Here is a 13,476-nt window from a genome sequence, read left to right on the forward strand (position 1 = left end):
AAAGGCAGCTGGTGCTGTCAGACATTGCACATGAGCTGGCCTGCATGTCTGCACTGAGGTCTCCTCAAGCTAATAGGGAATGACAGCAGGATTGGAAGGCCCTGGAAGGCTCTCAGTTTGCACTGGGATTGATGGGATGGACAGGTGAGGGCTGAGCTGTGGGTGACCCTGCCTTGTGTGGGTTACTGGGATGGACAGGTGAGGGCTGAGCTGTGGATGACCCTGCCTTGTGTGGGTTACTGGGATGGACAGGTGAGGGCTGAGCTGCAGGTGACCCTGCCTTGTGTGGGTTACTGGGCTGGACAGGTGAGGGCTGAGCTGCGGGTGACCCTGCCTTGTGTGGGTTACTGGGATGGACAGGTGAGGGCTGAGCTGCAGGTGACCCTGCCTTGTGTGGGTTACTGGGCTGGACAGGTGAGGGCTGAGCTGCAGGTGACCCTGCCTTGTGTGGGTTACTGGGCTGGACAGGTGTGAGGACTGAGCTGCAGGTGACCCTGCCTTGTGTGGGTTACTGGGATGGACAGGTGAGGGCTGAGCTGCGGGTGACCCTGCCTTGTGTGGGTTACTGGGATGGACAGGTGAGGGCTGAGCTGTGGGTGACCCTGCCTTGTGTGGGTTACTGGGATGGACAGGTGAGGGCTGAGCTGCAGGTGACCCTGCCTTATGTGGGTTACTGGGATGGACAGGTGAGGGCTGAGCTGCAGGTGACCCTGCCTTGTGTGGGTTACTGGGATGGACAGGTGAGGGTTGAGCTGTGGGTGACCCTGCCTTGTGTGGGTTACTGGGATGGACAGGTGAGGGCTGAGCTGCAGGTGACCCTGCCTTGTGTGGGTTACTGGGATGGACAGGTGAGGGTTGAGCTGTGGGTGACCCTGCCTTGTGTGGGTTACTGGGCTGATGACCTGGAGCACTGCAGCTCTTCCAGTGATCCTGCTTGTAGTCTGTTTTATCCCAGTGCTTGGGGAGGACCAGAGGCCCAGAAAAGCCCAGCCTGACTCCTTGTGCTGTTTTGGTGTTAATGTGATGGCTTTGGGCAAGTGTGGGGTTGTTGCTGGCTTGTCAGGCACCTCAAACATCCTTCTGCAAGAGTCTCCAGCTGGGCTTGTTCCATGCTCTGGGAACAGGCTCCTGCAGGGTCAGGGTGGCTGGAGCTCCTGGGCTGGGGCTGCACATGGACCCCAGAGCCCAGGGGAGTGGCAGGAGGGGAGCAGAGCTGCACTTGGCTCTGTGCTGAGCCTGAAGAGATATTTTTGGGAGCAAAAGCTTAACAAACCCAGAGTAGAAATGTGAGGATGTGGCCTTACAAACCTGAGGGGAGTGGAAGGACAGGCTCAGGCTGGAGTTAAATCGACTCAAGCATTACCCTATTTATTTGAGGTTTGAGAAGAATGTGTCTCTCTTGGTGCTATAAGGACATACAAGAGCTGCCAAAGGAACGTGCCATGGGAAGCTGATGGATTTTCACGCTGTCGTCCCTGAAACCTCTGAGCAGAGGAAGAAATGGGAAATGTTGACGTTTACATGTATTTGTTGTTAATATTTTATTAAATTTAGTCTGACATTTATTAAAATTGCAAATCTATTTACTTAACAAATGAAAGTTAAATACCAGGAAAAATTGTGGCAGCGCTTGTAGAGTGTGTTCTCTCTGGGGCAACGGGAGAGAGACCTGAGGGACTGGGATGTGCTGGTTGAGCAGCTCCTTGGAGAAAACGGGGCCCAGAGAGCATTGGCTGTGTGTGACAGGAGGGGGAGTCCCCAGTCCTTGGAGCAGAGTCCCCACATGCTGTTCGTGGGGATGTGACATGTGTGTCATGGGCAGGGATGAGCCTGGTCTGTAGCTGCACAGTGACCTGGCATCCACCTGGTATGAGCTACTGCTCTTGTTATTCCATTGAATCATGACTCGCAGCCTGGGAAGTTACAGGGCCCATTGCGCCCCATCTCTTTCCTGCTGCAGCTGCTTCCCATGGCACAGCTTGGGGTTTGCCAGTCCCTGCCTGTGCCGTGCCATGCTGTGCCATGCCATGCCCTTGTGACTAACAGTGTGTTTTGCACCTTTTCCTGTCCTGACTGGGGGCTGGTGCAGCCCCATCCCACCATTCCCTTCCCCACCCACCATCCATTCTTTTCTCCCCTCTCATAGTGTGGACGCAGTGCTGAAAACTTCGACCGGTTTTTCACTCGCCACCCACCAGTGTTAACACCTCCCGACCAGGAAGTCATCAGGAACATTGACCAGTCAGAATTCGAAGGATTTTCCTTTTTTAACTCTGAGTTTTTTAAACCTGAAGCCAAGAGCTAAGTAGCTGCGTAGATCTCATCCCCACATCCATCATCCAGTCCCAGCTGCTGTTGTGGTGACATTTGCCATTGCAAAACTTGCATCTGTGGATTTTCTTCAGTCCCTTACTAGAGTGACCACATTTCAAAGCCAGAGGTGTCTTCCTGTGGTTTGGGGTATTCCTGGAGGCAGGTGATGTGCAAGGAAATGCTACAAGTGGGTTTTTGTAATGGTGGTTTTTTTGTAGAAAATGGGAACCGTTCAGTGGGTGATGGAAGGAAAACAGAGACATGGTGACAATTGGGAGAAATCCCTTCCTCATGTGCTTTAATTCCTGCTCTTTCCTTTTTCTAGTCTTTTAATGTAATCATAAAAATTTAATATTTAGCCTTCTTAGCCTTAGTGGCAAGTAAGTGTTTTTAATGAAACTTTTCCCTGGAGCCTTTCAGCTTCTCCCAAAGGCTTTGGAAAGCCAAGATGCTGATTCTGGCTCCTTTTTAGATGTGTCCTGCTGTTTGTCCAGCCCCACCACAGTCCCCCTTCCCTTCACAGATGCTTTGGGCTGGCATGTTCCCAGAGCTGGGTCCCCAGCAGTGGGATAAGTCATTCAGGAAGGCAGAGCTGCTGCTGGTAAAGATTTCTCCTGATTGTGCAGTTTCTAAGTGGCATTTTTTTAATTAAAACAAGCATATCCAGTAGTAAATAAGTTTGGAAGAGCTGTTTTTGAATCCATGGTCACCCTAGTAAACACCACCAACATCAGTTCTATAGTGAAGGTTTTTCTTCTTTTCAAATGCCAAAGCAATTGATGGAGTTTGTTACTTGTGCTTTAAATGTGTCAAAAATGGTATTAGCCTAAACAGGAGCTATTTAACTCTGACCAGTATTGTGAATTCTGATAGGAACCTTGTAAAGAAACTTGTTTCAACTAATAGTCCTACTCTTAGAAATTGCCACCAGATATTTAAGTGGCCTGAGTTTTGCTTCTGGCCTCAAAGGAGTCATTTCAGGAAGAATGAATTTCTCTTGAAACAACAACAATCACACTGCTTCCTTTTATACCCTTGCAGATGTTTGTAGGCTGTCACTGTATCAGTCTGCTTTGACTTGTAATGTGCCAATTTATTTTTTTCTGATACTGATTATAAAATAAAAAATGAGAAATTACATCCAAGAAACCTGCATGTGTTTGGCAATAGTGAGTTTCTCCAGGAAACTCCAGCGATTCCAGGAGTTGGGGCTGCCCATCACTGAGGGCTGGAATGATCCCTGAGTGCTGGGGGATGCCAGCTCAGCAACAGCACAGGCAGCACTGGAGCCATGGCCTGCTCTTCCTCTGCAGTGTTTGTCCCAGGAAAAGCAGGTGGGATGTGCTGGAAGCATCGTCCACACACGGAGTGGTTGTCCACAGTGCTCTGCACCAGCCCACGCTGCACAGCGATGACCCCACTCACTCCTGCCTCTTCAGCATGGACAGGGAAGGAGTTCCTCTGGGATGGCCCTTGGAGGAAGGACGATTGGGGTGGAGGACGGCAGAGCTCAGCCACGTGGGGATCTCTTCCAGTGCCTTGAGCGGAGCCGACTGCGGCATCGCCTGGGATTGCTGGAGACTGCAGAGGCGAGTGCCCGGCGTGTGCCGCTGACTCATCCCTGCCCCGCTCTCCCAGGAGCAGTTGTTCAAAGCAATTGGCAGTTTCAGCTAAAGAGGGATTACAGGTTCCTGTTAACCTCCCTCCTGAGCGCCGGCAGAACCTCCCTCCTGCCTTTGGGATTCCACTTCTGCCAAGTTCTGTGGGTCTGGACTCTGCAAGATTGTTCCAAGTGACACTGAATGGCAGCACCAATGGGAGCTGGTCCCAGCATCCTCCACCTGGAGCTCTGCTCTGGGGAAGGGACTCAGCAGCAGTGGGTGGGGAGGATTCCCATCCCTGTGGTCCAGGCAGAAACACTGCCCTGGGCCAGCCGTGCCCTGCACAGCTGGAGCCCAGGGTGTCTGTTGCACCATCCTGCTGTGCTCCTAACAAAGTCACCTAACAAAGTCAATTTGCCCACTGCTGGAGGTACTTTCAGCTCGGAGTGTCCCCTGCCCTCCCCTCTCTCTGTACTTGATCCATGCAGCCATTCCATGCCTGTTCCCAGGCTGTTCATCATCTTGACAGAAGCCAAATTGCCACCAATTCAGACGAAATTCAAGGTAAGAAACCAGCAAAGCCCACTCCAGTGCACTCAGAGTGTCACAGCCAAGCCCCCATGGAGTGGGGGACTCTGGAGGGGGCAGTGCAGGAGGGGTGGGCTGGCCTGAGCCCCCTCCTGGGCACATTGCAGCCTTTGCCAGAGCTTTCTGCTGGCAAAAGCAGCAGGAGGTTTTTCCCACCCCAGGGCCCCTAAACTGAGCACTCTGGAGGGCTGGGGACCGTGGTGGCAACTGGCTCTAGTGACAAATGTAGATCTGTCATTCCCCTTTGCAGCATCCCACAGCATTCCTGCTCAGGAGAAGCTCCTGGCTCAGTAGGATGGTGGTGTCCTGGCACACACTGGTTTGGACGGACGTGGCCTTCAGGAACCATTTGGTCAGCTCAGCATCGCTCTGGGAATGGGGCAGGAGCCCAGTGCCACCATCAGCTCCTTCCACACACACTGGGGTGCAGGAGAGACCTTGTGCCCACCCCCTCAGCAGTGAAGGGCAGCACCTGCCATGACTCTTCCCTGCCATGGACCACCCAGCCCCTTGTCCCTGGGGTGACCCTGCAGCCATCAAGGTGGGCTTGTCCTCGCATTTCAGCTGCTTCACCCCTTGCCTGCAGATCTCTGCACCTGACGTCAGCTCCTTCAACCCATCTGCCCTTCCCTGCTCCCAAATCTGCATCTTCTTCCTTATCTGTGCTGAAGAGTGAAGCCCTGGAGGGACTCTGACATCTCAGGGACAGCCTGGGACCCGCAGACACCGGTGCCCTGAGCATCACCACGTGTTCAAGGCCTGAGGCCACAGCCATGTCCTGGCTCTTCTTCTGGCTTTTTTCTCTTTGCTCCTGAAGCTCTGTCTGGCCCTATTTTATTTCCTGCCTTGTCTCCTCTCCATCATCCTTGACTCTTTCTGCTCTCTGATGTTCCTCCCACAAGGCTAAAGCCATCCTGATGAGGCGTCTTCTGTGATGAGGAGGGGTCTCCAAGCCCTCCTGGATGTCCTGGTCCATTGCTGGCTCATCTCCCAAGGCTAGATCTGACTGCAGCTGTGGTGTGGTGCTCCTGGCCTGTCTGGGCTGGTGGGAGAACCTGACTCTGTGCCTTGTCCTGGCCACGCTCCTGCTTGTGGCATGAAGATGCCAATGGCTCTGCTCCAGAGACCTGGGACAGTGGCAGCTGCTGGGATGAGAGGGGCTGCAGGGAGGACACCTCTTTGCCAGGTCCTTCACCAGGACAGTAGCAGGAGGTGGGGGGAGCAGGGTAGGATGTGGGACCTGCAGGACCCCAACAGTTCTTTTTCTCAATGTGAGCTGACAGGTTAATACAGAGTTGGAAATGCCAGTGTAGCAGAGCAGGGCCCCCTCCAAAGGCAAAGTGTGGAATAAAAAGAAAAACAAAAAAAAAAACAAAACCAACCGTGGTGCAGGTTTCTGCAAGGCACCAAATTTGTGACAGGGTCCTGCCTGTGTCACTGGGAGGTCACCTCCAGCACTGAGTTGGGGTCTCTCCTACATAGAAACATGGAAGAAGGGACGGGGAAGATCTTTTGTCCCCGTTGGCTTTAGTAATGGGGCAAACGGTGAGCCAGTTCCCAGCTGCCCTGTCCCTCCACCTCCTGTTGGTGCAGATGAAGGACCTTGTTCTGTACCTTCAGCACTCAGTCACCTGTGCAGGCCATGGCCCCATCACCTCCCACAGCAGGACACCCTGAGCCAGGCGGGCTCAGAACAGCCCACGCGTTCCCAGCGCTGGCTCCGCAGTGCTGATAGCAAGTTCCCAGCACTAATCCTGACACTAACATCCTTTTTTTTTCCCCTTTTTTGGCTTGAGCATATCTGCAAAATGGTTCTTCTTACGAAATTACAAGGAGAAAAGGTTGCCTATGTGGAATTTTCCTTCTTGGAGGTTTTGAAGTGCTGTGTGTTTTCTCTGTGCAACCCTGGAGCAAATCACATCCTCCATCAATGAACCAGTGTTGGTTAACACTGTATCATGACATCATTCAGAAACTGAGCTTAAAGCAGAAGGAGCTCTTACAGCTGATTATTTTGTTTAAATTTTAACATCATATTGATTGTTGCTGCCGTTTTGAGGCATGTTGCTTCCTCCAGGCTCCTTCCTCCTGTGCAGTGCCAAGCTCTGGTTGCAGTGGGGGTTCTGCATGCTAAGAACTGCTCTGTGCTCTCTCCTGCAGTGAACAGGAGAGGAGGGATGCTCCCTTCCCAAAACCCCAAGCTCTTGTGTGTGCCTTTGTGTCCCGGTTGTGTGTTTCAGGTGTGTTAAACTGGCATTCTCCTCTTCTTGCTGGTGTTGTGGTGCTACTTCTTTTGTACAGGGTGGTGAGTTCCTCATCGGTGGCAGCTTGAGAAACTGGCGTGGATTGTGGAGTGCTGGGGACAGCACAGCTCCCCTGGCTGTGCACCCCTGGGTGCTGCCACCTCCCCTGGGGGCTGCCACACTCTCTTGCTCGATGGCTCACTCCTTCCCAGTTTAACTCTGTGCTTTCCGTTTAACAGAAGGACAAACGCGACACTTCCAACTTCGACAAGGAGTTCACCCGGCAGCCGGTGGAGCTCACGCCCACGGACAAACTCTTCATCATGAACTTGGACCAGAACGAGTTTGCTGGATTCTCCTACACTAACCCCGAGTTTGTCATTAACGTGTAGTCGCAGTGCAGCCCCTCGCTGTCCTCGCTGTCCCAGCTCCAGGTCGCCTTGTACATACCGACACTAGTCTTCCGGGATTAGCAGTGCAGACACATCCCCTCCCGCCAAACTCGCCGGCCGCTTCTCCTCGGAGGCTCTCCATGTCCGTGCCACTCGCTAGCTTGGTGTCCCTAGCTGGAGGTGTCCGGGGTGCCAGTTACCGGTCAGTGATACTTCTAGGAACTGTAGTTGGTGGTGACTAATAGAGTTTTTAAACAGAAATATACCAAATTGCTACAGTCTCTGTAATTTTTGCAGTGGGACGCTGAGATCCCAGTGACCCAGCTACTCCCAAAGCGTTACTGTGGAATGCTAAGCATGGTTGATCGCTTAAAGCGTTGTGCTGAAGCTTGCAATGAGTGTGAGCTTGTCTTAGAGGAGCCTTTTGTTCAAGACATGGATACATTTGATCAGTGTGGAAAAATCTGCTTCTAGGCCTATATTTTTCGGTGCGTTGTCTCTCGGGTCAGCCTGGCTCTCTGGAGCGTCCTCCCCCCATCCGCCTTCCCCGTGCTCGGGCATTCTGACTCCAAACCAATCCTGTGCCAGTTCTTGTAAATCAGAGCAAATCTTTTTCTAAGTGAAAGGTGGGGGGTTTTTTGTAACATCTGGAACAGTTTGCAGTTTTGATACGCTCTGTCAGCACTCACATAAATCTTTTGCAGACACTGTCGAGGTGTAACAGCTCTGTAAAGGATATTAATATTCTACCAAAACAGAACACATTTATATTCTCAGTTTACAATTTACCAACTGAAAACACGCCCAAGACCAAAGGGCTACACTGAGGGCTATTTATAATGGAAACTTTTCTACTTTCCACCCTCTGCTATTCTCTTCCAGGCTCCAAACCCATGGATTTCACAGACATCTTGATTTCCCTGATTTCCACCAAAATTCCTGGGGGTTTTAGTCAGTAATCCAGGATATTCTGCATCATTTAAAAAGAATTCCAGCAGCTGTTTGTGAGGCAGAGCTGCGGTGTGCAGGAGGGCAGGTAGAGGCAGGGGCTGGGAAGAGGGGGCAGTGACAGGCAGGAGAAGGCAGGGGTGGTCAGGAGGGGGCAGATGGAGGCAAGAGCAGGCAGGAGTGGGCAGGGGCTGGGAGGAGGGGGCAGATAGAGGCAAGAGTGGGCAGGGGCTGGGAGAAGGGGGCAGTGACAGGCAAGAGAAGGCAGGGGTGGTCAGGAGGGGGCAGATGGAGGCAGGAGCAGGCAGAAGTGGGCAGGGGCTGACAGGCAGGAGCAGGGACAGGCAGGTGAAGGTGGAAGTGGATAGCAGCAGGCAGGTGTAGGCAGGAGTGGGCAGGGGTGGTCAGGGTCAGACAGATACGGACAGGAGCAGGCAGAAGGCACGGGCAGGCCAGGGCTGCCCATCAGAAGCTGGGCAGTGACTCTGGTTGGCTGTTGGGCTCCCAGAGGCCTCTGGGTCCCAGCCTCGCTCCCGTCACAGCCCAGTCCAGCTCCACAGGAGTATTTTCTGAACCAGCACCGATTCTGCTGTGGCCACTCCTCCATGCCACAGGGAAATGGAGTGGGATTTTATCAGTCAGGAGGAATTCCATAGAGGAAATTCTGGTTTGTAGATCTTTTATAAACATCAAGCTCTACCTTTGGAATTTTTCTTCTTCTTTTGATGATTTCTTGAGAACAAAAGGCTGCCAGCAGCTAAGTCAGTGTCCCGGTGCCAGGGGGATGGACAGGTATCCTTGCCCCATTACCCAGCCATGGGCACTGCCCTGTGCCTGCTGGGGTGTGAGCTGAGCCCTGGGCTGGAGGAAACCAAACCAAACCCAGTAAAACTGCAAATTGTGCCAGATGGAGGAGGGCGTTTGTGAGAGGCTCTGCATGAGGCGAGGCCCAGGGAGGCTCGGGGGGCTGGTGGCTGGTGAGGGCTCCCGTGAGCCTGGCACACGTTCCAGAGATGCTGTGCCATCCTCTGCAGACCACAGCTGATGTCAGAGCATGTGTGTCAGTGTGACCTTCAAACCTGTTGCTGCAGAATTAGTATTAATTCAGTGGTGAATGTTTTTAATTTCCATATCTTTGGCTCTGAAGGCACTCCCAGGTCTGTCCAGGATGCTGCTGGAAGGTCTCCGGGGCTGAGGGGCACCCTGGGACTGTGAACACATGCAGGGGGTGCTGTGGAGGGAGTCATGTCTTTTCTGTTTGGGATTTCTGTGTCTGTGTTGGAGTGACACTTGTGCATGGAGCTGGTGCTGCTGGACACTGAACAAACCAGGTGGCCTTGGAGGGGACCCATGGGGAATTCAGGATGTGGCACAGGCAGCCTGAGTGGCAGCTTTGTGATTGAGATCCATGTTCTGGGGAGAGCTTGACAAGGGCTGGGTCCTCTTCACTGGACTCATACCTTCAGTGTTCCTGACATTGTCCATTCTGCTGCTTGCCAAACTCTTATTTCAAGATTTCTTTCCAGATGACCCGTTTCTTCTGTGGAGAAACGTGTAATGGGATGTGCCTGGCCCCACACACATGCACAAATCTGTGTGGACTCCTCCAGGGAAGGGCAGGGTGACAGGGGTTGAGTCACTGTTTACTGTCATTTGATGATTTAATCTTCACTGTTGGATGGGGAAAGCAGAGCTGCAGAAGGATGCCCAGAGCTGAGTTTCAGGAGAGCCTTGTTCACCAGTCCCCAGGTGCTCAAATGGTGGAGAAAGCCCAGTAAATCCATACCAGTATATCCATACCTGGAGCACATGATGCCCTCACTGCTGTGTGTCTCAGTGCTGGGGACAAGGGGGACAATATGGGAGACAAGAGGGCAGTGTGAGGCAGGAGAAGTACATAAGGGACAGAGGTGGCACCTCAGCCTGCTGATGCACTGGGGGCTTGCAGGGTGCCCCTGGCCACTCACTGCTGCTGGGCGAGTGGGTGCAGGCCAGGTGTCCCACCTGGATGCAGTGGGATTCACAGTGAGGTTCTGCAGTGGCAGAGTGGGACCTCAGGGGAGGACAGAGGAGGCAGGACATGCGGTCACCACACAGCAAGGTATGACAAGTCCTGACTTTGTCCAAGGCTGGATTACATCTGAGTGCTGCAGGTAAGTGGGGTTCAGGTTCTCAGGTGGTTCCCATGGGACAGGATGGGTCAGACAGTTCCCTCTGGAGCCCCTTGGCTGCTGGTAGTGGCTGCTGCAGGTGCAGAGCCTGCCCTGCTCCTGCTCCCAGTGCAGCTCCATTTGCACGTGGCTGGAGATCTGCTGATGGACTTGTGTCCCCTGGCTGGAGCTCTGAGCAACCTTCTCATGCTGAGACCCATCACCAAAGCACATATCGATTGATTTAATCCATTTAATAAATAAATGCGAGTTTGCACAGTGGCCAACCCATGTAGACAGAGCCTCAAAGGGGGAAGATGAGCAAGCACAGGGCAGTCAACGTGCTCTGATGATTGTGAATCCCAGAGCTCTAAGCCAGGGGAAGAACCAGGAGGGTTCTAGCACAGAACACAAGGATCACACTGTTCCAAAGGTTGGAATTGCTCTTGGAGGGTAAAACTCACTCCCACTGCTGAGTGCTGTGACTTGTCTGCTGGGGCAGGAGCAGGTGAGCCTGTGTGACCACACATCTCTGGCTCCATGCATGGAAGTGTCACCTGAGCTGTTTATTTCTGATCACATTCAAAGTGGCAATTAAAACAAGAAAAAAAAAAGAAAAAAAATGTTTGTTGCTGAACAGTTTGTGTTTGTGAATTTGATTTCACCTGCAAGTATTTGATGACTTTTCTACATCTTAGACTACCTGCTGTATGTTGTCAAATGGTTCTCATGAAGACCTCCTTTTAGATGGGCATATACTCTTGATTCGTTTGCTGCATGTATGAAAAAATAAAATACATAATTTTAAAGAAACCCTGAGAGCTTGGCTTCCTTTGCCCACAAGAATCAAGGGGCAAGCTGGTGCTGGGGCATGCCTGGGGTGTCCCAGCCGTTGGCAGGGGATCCTGGGGATCAGGGTCACCCAGAGGGGCCCCACAGAACTGTGGCAGAGCAAATGCTGAGAAGTTGCAGGGGTTTGGTTAAAAAGCTGCATATCTGTACAGCTGCAGAGTATCTGTGAATGAAGCTGCCCAAAGGCAGTTCCCAGAGTGCAGCTGTGCCTAAAGGTACAGATGGACCAGTGGGGAGTGGGGGAAGGTGCAAGTTGTTTGTATCTTCATACTTGCTAATTAATGAGTTACTTAATGCTGCTGCAGAGGCTCTTCTCAGCACCCAGTGAGCACTGGTTCCCAGTCTCCATGACTGGTGCAGGGCTGTGGGACTGAGCTGGTGGCACTGGGGGATCAGGTGCCTGGCAGCCCCTCTTTGGACACCATGCCTGGCAGCAGGGTCGGGGGCAGCAGGCTGAGGGGGTTCAGGGCTCTGCAGAGCTGGTCTCAAACCTCTGGGATCCCCCAGTGCCTGCACATGCTCCAGGGACTGGGGGGGTTTCCTGGCTGATGGACCATCGTGCTCTGCTGTTCCCAGGAGAGCTGCATGGCAGGTACCTGCCTTTCTCCGTTGAGGAACTCTGCTCTTTCAAGAAGTGTCCATGTGAAAGCTGGTGAGTGTGTTGGGAAGGGCTTCTCCTCCTGCCTTTGGTGAACCTCAGCTAAGCTTTCAGCAAGATGTCCTCATCTCTCCCACCTACTGTGGCTGGTGGTCACTGGGAACCACTCAATTCGCCTGAGGGTGGGAAAACTGTCCTGCTCAACCAGCCCAGCACTGCCCACGTACCCTGGCATCCCTCCTCCAGGCTGGGCAGCCCTGGTCTGTCCTCCTGCTCCCCAGGGCCCAGCCCCTGCTGCTGGCACTGCTGCCTCTGCTGCTGCCCTCAGCTCCCAGCCATTCCAGGAAGGTCTCCCCAGCCCCAGTGCAGGATTTCGGGGTGCCTGGTCGAGCCCCTCCCCAGATTCACTGACATGCCCATTCCCAGCATGTTGGAAATGCTCCTGAGCTTTTCTTCTCTTCGCTTGTGTAAGTGAAACATTTGGTTTTGTGACACTTTCCTTAATTATGGGAGCTAATGACAAAACCATTGTGACAAATGACTCAGCTTTTGATAGTGAAGTTAATTAATTCTGAAGTTAGAACCTCCATTGGAGTATCTGGAAAAACCTGATTAGGAAGTTTGCTTACCCAGGGTGACATGGGCAGCAGGAACCTGAGTCCCTGTGCCAGCCAGGTAAAACCCTCTCCACGGCTGCGAGGGATGATCTACCCAGAGTGAGGGGATTAAAGGCCAGACATCCCAGTGCCCGCCTCCTGCTCCATCCCTCCATCCATCAAAGCATCCAGGGGAGCACAGCCTCATTAATGTCAGAGCGAGTGACCAGGAGCGGCTCTGCGTTGGGCGCTGACCTTCAAGAGTGTCTCCCTGAAGCCATCTTTCATCTCTTTCATTTGCATTACAATCCTGTTTGCCTCATTATTCCTTATCCACTTCTTCTTCAAAGGATTTAAATCAAATCAATTAAATTGCAGCGGGCTGGAGCAGCAGTGAACCTTTGCTTGTGGCTCAGCATGGTCCAGCTGGACCTGGCTACAGAATGGGTTTAATCTTCTGCTGTTTGTTCTTTTATTGCTTCTGGGGTACCACTGCCCACAGATCCCTTGGTAATAGTCTGTCCTTCCCACCCATTCCATACAGACATGCTCAATGTACAGGCTGGTCTTTGTATGACCTTGGGGAAGGGATTCTCTTGGCTTCCCTCAGACAGCCTGGGATGAGGATGATGGGGAGCTGCTGACCTGCCCAGAACAGCTGGAGGAACCCTGGGGCACTGCCATAATGCTTGCTGTCCTGTGTCATCCCTTTCCCTCTCCTCAGCTTGTTTTATCTGCCAGGGAATCAAAGAACTGTGAACTCATTCAGGTTGAAAAAACCCTCAAGCACATCATCCCTATGGCTTTTAAATCTCTCCAGGGTTGGGGACTCCATCACTTGACAACCTTTTGGTGAAGAAGTTTTCCCTAACATTCAATTTAAACCTCCCCTGGTGCAACTGGAGGCCATTTCCTCTTGTCCTGTCCCTTGTTACCTGGGAGAAGAGACTGACCCCCACTTGGCTCCACCCTCCTGTCAGGAAGTTGCTGAGAATGTATCAGCACAGAGGAAAAAAACACCGATGGAATGTCACAAGTGTGGGCAAAATACCATTGGTTTAGGCACGCAGCTGCTGCGAGTGTGGTCACCCAGTCCCCGGAAGCTGCTGCTGCTGCTGCTGGCCCACGCACGGCCACCCCTCTCCCTCAGCATCTCAGCATAAAGAGGCTTAATCAGAATGGATTTCTGTTCCTC

General features: G+C 52.6%; 1 protein-coding gene across 2 annotated transcripts in view; it reads left to right on the forward strand.

The window, feature by feature from the left end:
* PRKCB (protein kinase C beta) overlaps positions 1-11,040 on the forward strand; it is a 97,385-nt gene extending 86,345 nt beyond the window's left edge. The window contains exon 17 of one of the 2 annotated variants that reach the window (XM_071570778.1): positions 6,985-11,040. In XM_071570778.1, coding sequence (XP_071426879.1) covers positions 6,985-7,137 — 153 coding nt within the window. In that variant the 3' untranslated portion in view covers positions 7,138-11,040. Of the gene's footprint in view, positions 1-2,146; positions 3,454-6,984 lie in introns of those variants that run through there. The other variant, XM_071570777.1, reaches the window with a different exon arrangement.
* Positions 11,041-13,476: the final 2,436 nt, after the last annotated feature.

Source organism: Pithys albifrons, chromosome 16, assembly GCF_047495875.1.
Source record: "Pithys albifrons albifrons isolate INPA30051 chromosome 16, PitAlb_v1, whole genome shotgun sequence".
Taxonomy (NCBI): Eukaryota; Metazoa; Chordata; class Aves; order Passeriformes; family Thamnophilidae; genus Pithys; species Pithys albifrons.